Below are 6,000 nucleotides of genomic sequence, written 5' to 3' on the forward strand. Positions count from 1 at the left end.
TGGCTGCTTGAAGAGGCGTGGACTTCAACTCCCAGAATTCCCCAGTCGGCATGCCAGCTGGGGAATTCTGGGAGTTGAAGTCCACACCTCTTCAAGCAGCCAAGATCGACAAACAATGCTTCAGTGTATACTTGGATTGGATTTATTACATTTATATGCCACCCTTTTCCCCGAAGGGGACTCAGGGCGGCTCACAATTCAAGTCAGGGAAGGGGGTACAGACAGGGAATAAAAAAGACGAACATAACGATACACAATTTAAAAGCACACAACAGTCATACCATTCGAGGAGGGGGGCAAAAGCTCTTTAGCCCCAGGCCTGTCGGAACAGCCAGGTTTTAAGGGCTTTGCGGAAGGCCTGGAGGGTGGTGAGGGTTCGAATCTCCACGGGGAGCTCGTTCCAGAGGGTCGGAGCGGCCACAGAGAAGGCTCTCCTCCAGGTAGTCGCCAGTCGACACTGGCCGCCGGATGGAATTCGGAGGAGGCCTAATCTGTGAGATCTAATCGGTCTATTGAGGTAATTGGCAGCAGGCGGTCTCTCAAGTACCCAGGTCCAATACCATGAAGGGCTTTATAAGTGACGACTAGCGCCTTGAAGCGTATCCATAGCGTAGAACATACTTGAGCATGTTCGGAATGGATTGAGTTCAACATGTAGAAGAAAGGCCCGATTGGATCAGCTGCTGGCCTGAATCCACCCTGAAGATAGTTCTTCTTAATTGTGGACGGGATGAAAACCACAGGAGGATCTGAACAGGAGATTGAAGAAACAGACAGCTGGCCTTAACAGTGGCTGGATGAGGAAATTCCATTCCCAAGGGTGTTGAAGATGACTAAGAAAGCTATTTCTGGTACCGATAGAAAAGAACATTTGTAGCTCAGGGTTGAACTGCGGGGCCCTCTGAGCTTGGTAGTTTCCTTGCAGACGTTGGATGCCGAGCCCTGTTTTCGGCTGGGATGGCCTCCCGCAGCCCTCTGCCAGCAAAAACGGGATGCCGAGCCCTGTTTTCGGCTGGGATGGCCTCCCGCAACCCTCTGCCAACGGAAACGGGATGCCGAGCCCTGTTTTCGGCTGGGATGGCCTCCCGCAACCCTCTGCCAGCGAAAACAGGATGCCGAGCCCTGTTTTCGGCTGGAATGGCCTCCCGCAACCCTCTGCCAGTGAAAACTGAGGTCGGGAGGGCCCTTCCGAGCTCTGTTTTTTGCTGGCAGAGCACCGTGGGCCAGTCCTTCGCTGTTTCCAGGGCAGTCCCATGGGCCGGATCTAAGCACCCGGCGAGCCAAATCCAGCCCCTGGGCCTTGAGTTTTGACACCCCTGCTATAGCTATTTCTGACATTTTCTTATCTTATCCACAGTTCCAGCACCCAGATGCTCAAACCAGCTTGTTCCAAAACCTGGAGATTCTGATGAAGCACCCTGCATACTTAATGGTTTTCATACAACATGTGGTGTTGCAGTTTGATTCAAGCCCTGTGGTGAGCTGACAACATCCTTGTGTGCGTGTGTGTGTGTGTGTGTTTTAACTGCAACCGCCTCAAGTCTCTTCCTCTTCTGCATAACCCCCCCACCCCACCCCCGGTAACTGTGAAGCACCACACCCTCCTTCACTGAAGCTGCTAGCGATGCATCTCCAAAGTGTATAAACGTGCATTGTGGTGGTGCAACAGGCGGTGAATTCACACCTGTTCGTGCCGGCTCTGTTCCCATGGATGTGCGAGCATGGATTGAGTTCCAAGGCAAAAAACAACACCGGCTGTGAAATTCTGGGGATTGAAGTCCACATGTTTCAAAGTTGCTAAGGTTGAGAAACACAGCTGTAGAAGAATCACTGATGCGTTTCTTGCTGGACTGGATGAGTCCGGTGTGACTGGAAGGGAAATTGCATGATTCTTGCCACCCTCCTTAAGTAACATTAATGTGTGACATAATATAGTGGCAATGGACAACAGAGATTGTTGTCAAGGGCGACAAACACAACATGGTTATCAGTGTGAGGAAAAACGCACTTCAAACAGAAACAGACTGGGACTCCATAATAAGTCCAATATTCCTCCCATGTTTTTATTTATTTCTTTGTTTGTTTGTCAAGCGTGTACAAGATAACATGTATGGGCAGGAACATAAACATGAACAAAGGATGTAAATGTAAGACCTTGGGTGGCGCAGTGGTTAGAGCACAGCTGACTGCTAGCTGCCATTCAGCAGTTTGAATCTCACCAGGCTCAAGGTGAGCTTCCCTCCTTCCGAGGTGGGTAAAATGAGGACCCAAATTGTTGGGGGGGGGGCAAGAAGCTGACTGTAAACCGCTTAGAAAGGGCTGTAAAAGTGCTATGAAGCGGTATATAAGTCTTAAGTGCTATTGCTAAATACAGATAGCAATAGCAGTTAGACTTATATACCTCTTCATAGGGCTTTCAGCCCTCTCTAAGCGGTTTACAGAGTCAGCATATCGCCCCCACAGTTTGGGTCCTCATTTCACCCACCTCGGAAGGATGGAAGGCTGAGTCAACCCTGAGCCGGTGAGATTAGATTAGAACCGCCGAACTGCAGATAACAGTCAGCTGAAGTGGCCTGCAGTACTGCACCCTAACCATTATGCCACCTCGGCTCTATAAGTGGGGACAGGGGAGGAGGGTGGAAAGGAGAGAAAGAGAAGGAGAGAGGGTAGGAAAGGGAAGAGGAAGAGTAGGAGTGAGGGAGAGGTAAGGGGAGAAGGAAGGGGAAGGAGAGGAGGAAAGAAGAAAGTAGAGAAGGGAGGGAGGGAGAAAAGATAGGGAAAATAAGGTGGTGTTACAACAGGTGGAAGGGATGGTAAATAGGCAACTCAAAACTGTATATTATAACCTATTAAATGGAATAACAAATGTGTAAGAATGGGAAACGTAAAGAAGAATAACGATTATGTGAATGTACACTTACAATGGTATGTAAGAGAATAAAAAATAAAAATTGGGGGGGAGATAAATAGGGGCAATAGGCACGCTGGTGCTCTTGAGCCGAGATGGCGCAGTGGTTAGGGTGCAGTACTGCAGGCCACTTCAGCTGACTGTTATCTGCAGTTCGGCGGTTCTAATCTTACCGGCTCAAGGTTGACTCAGCCTTCCATCCTTCCGAGGTGGGTGAAATGAGGACCCAGACTGTGTGGGGGCGATATGCTGACTCTGTAAACCGCTTAGAGAGGGCTGAAAGCCCTATGAAGCGGTATATAAGTCTAACTGCTATTGCTATTGTTATTGTGTATGCCCCCTTTAAGGACCTCTTAAGAATGGGGTTCGCTCTAGACTATTTGATATTGAAGCTGTGAGGGTTTGAGGCTGTAACAACGGAGTTTTCTGAGTTTGTGGCTGCTAGTTATTTCTTTTAAAAATTGCTAGCGAGGGTATCTATTAAATGGGGGGTAAATCTCCAATCCCAAATGTGACACCCATTCTGATTTTTTTTCCAAGTCACTCCCCACATTCCGATTTTAAGCTGGGCGGACTTCAATTCCCAGAATTCCCCAGCCATAACTATAGATCTAACTCTGGGAGAAACAGTACAGATGTGACTGAGGGGTCGCTATTTGAACCCTCTTCCTCCTGATCCTCTTTGGCCTCTGGAAAGTAGCCTTCCTCCCTCCTGACTACCTTCCACCACACTTTTCACAAACTTTTCACAAACTTTTCACAAACTAGACCTCTAAGCATCGCTGGGCATTTAGAAAAAAATGGCCCAAATGAGGAAGTTTCACAGATCTAAACCAGAAGTTTAGAGTTCTCCTTTTTTTCAGTAGTGAGAGAAGAGAACTGTGGGGGTCTTTGGTGTTCTCTGAGCTGGGTGGTTTTCTCGCAGGTGTTTTGTGATCAAACTAGGTAACGGCATCAGTGTTGGAAAGGAGGGGAGTAGAGGAGAAAGAGAAAGGGGAGGAAGACGACTGTGGAATCCTTGGTGGTCTCTGAGCTTGGTTGTTTCTTACAGACATTTTGCCCAACTCATCAGTGCTAGAAAGGGGGTCTTCTGACCAAGGCTTCCCCAAAAAAGCACGAAGCAGATTCCTGGTCCCGGGAAAACCCCTTTTATTAAACGAATATGAATTCCTCCCATTCACATTCAACTAAGACCTGGTAAACAGTCTTTCAAAGGTGGATTTATGACCACAGACCTTATCTATCTTGGAAAGCTGCCAGTCCTTCAAAGGTGGATTTATGACCACAGACCTTATCTATCTTGGAAAGCTGCCATGTAAAGCTTGCGGTGCTGTGCAAGGAGAGACTCGGCAGAGAGTCTCTGAGATTCACGGACAGATCTTCACACTCCTGAAACGAAAGAATGAATGGTTCTCTACAAAAGCCCACTCCCCTTTCGTTCCTCTTTTATTTCCTATGGGAGGGGCCATTCACCTCCCACCTGTGGCTTTACTTCCAATCAACCCTGATTTCTTAGCTGCTTTTTTCTCTTAGCAGCTCTGCGCATGCACACACTGGGAACAGGCTCCAGTTGTTCTTCTGCCTCACTGCTGTCTAGCTCTGAAGGCAGCTGATAACTGTCAGACGGCCCTGGCCCCCCCTCTGCCTCTGACGCAGAGCCCTCCTCAGAGCCTTCCCCAGCCTCCAGGGCTGGCCCATGTTCCTCCCCAACCTCCTCACTGTCCGACTCTGCTGCCAGGTTGACTGGTCTCCGGCAGGCCCCAAGAGCGGTGTTTGCTCTCCGCGTTAGTCTGTTTGTTCAGAGAGCGAGCAAATCCCACTCTCTTCTCATCCTGATGATGTTACCTAGTTGGGTAATGAAACGTCTGCAAGACAACAACACAAGCTCTGTCTCTTCAGTAGCTTCTGCGGGTTTCCTTTAATACCTTCTCTCCCTGTAGCTCTGTTACCTGCACGTGGACCTCATCCTAAACCGCCTTGGACCCAAGGAAGCCAAGAAGCAATTTGTGGATTTTTGCCATGTCTTCTTAGACAAAACTGGGGTGAGTAGAAGATCTGGGAAGACCTTTCGGAAAGAAAACTCCCACCCCAAATATTTGGATAATTGGTCATGAGGGGCAGATTCCTTTTGTTTACCTTCCAGATCAGGTTTACACCATTTGTTCTCGTTCCCCTGGTTCACAGGGTAGTAGGAACTTACAAAAGCTCCAGATAGTCTTCCTGATCGATCGTCGCTTTATTTTCAGTGACTGCATTCTTAATCTGCTTCTTGCATTCTCTTATCTCTTCGACAGCTGCTGAGAGTCCCTATACCAACTGTTGTGCAGTTTGAACTGGGTAAGAGCCAACTTTCATGACGTAATTTGTGCCATGATCTGGAGCAGAGTGTACAAATGGATCAGGTGTGAGCTGCAGAAATCCAGCACTGACCACCAGAGGGCAGCAAAACATTCAAGCCTTTTTTTAAAAAATCGCTTTGCTGCCCTCTAGTGGTGATGTTAATTTTCACAGCTTCGATGAGATTGCCGTAAAGATTTGTGTAGCTTCTACCATTAGGAATATCAAGCCTTTCCTAACTGGATATTAGGGTTTTGGTTAGCCGTATTATCTGGGAGTTATGGAAGTTGCAGTCTGAACACATCTGGAAGGGACATCAGGTCGGGGAAAACCGATGTAAGCAATTATTTTCGTAAATCTCTTTGTTTGGTTCTGTGAGCCCAATTCTTTCCTTTGTAGAACATATTCTGGCAGCTGCGGGAAACTAATAACAATCTATGGTTGTTTTGGCCAGAGTGACTCACGTAAAATCTGGTTTAAATTGTGAATGTAATTGGAAAAAATGGAAGTATTTCAATTCGGATATTTGAACAGAATTCTTAACTTGGATCAGTTTGGTTTTGGCTTTCCGGATCGATTTGGAAACATGTATTCTTTCACCTCGTCGGTTCAGTTCACTCTCAACACCATCAAGTGGACTCCGAAAACGATTTGGAGTTTTAAACAAATCACCCTTAAATCTTTGAATCCAATATTGGCCGATCTTATTTTTTTCCCCCCTTCCTGCAAAACTGTGGAAAAAGCCACTGGATTTC

The 6,000-nt window shown here is 47.5% G+C and overlaps 1 protein-coding gene across 8 annotated transcripts in view; it reads left to right on the forward strand.

Annotated features, from left to right (window-relative positions):
- ARHGEF1 (Rho guanine nucleotide exchange factor 1) overlaps positions 1 to 6,000 on the forward strand; it is a 69,387-nt gene that overhangs the window by 20,703 nt on the left and 42,684 nt on the right. For all 8 annotated transcript variants that reach the window (XM_032228117.1, XM_032228112.1, XM_032228111.1 and 5 more), the window contains exons 4-6: positions 1,358 to 1,477; positions 4,849 to 4,950; positions 5,203 to 5,245. In XM_032228117.1, coding sequence (XP_032084008.1) covers positions 1,358 to 1,477; positions 4,849 to 4,950; positions 5,203 to 5,245 — 265 coding nt within the window. The remainder of the gene's footprint in view (positions 1 to 1,357; positions 1,478 to 4,848; positions 4,951 to 5,202; positions 5,246 to 6,000) is intronic.

This window comes from Thamnophis elegans, chromosome 12 (assembly GCF_009769535.1).
Source record: "Thamnophis elegans isolate rThaEle1 chromosome 12, rThaEle1.pri, whole genome shotgun sequence".
Taxonomy (NCBI): Eukaryota; Metazoa; Chordata; class Lepidosauria; order Squamata; family Colubridae; genus Thamnophis; species Thamnophis elegans.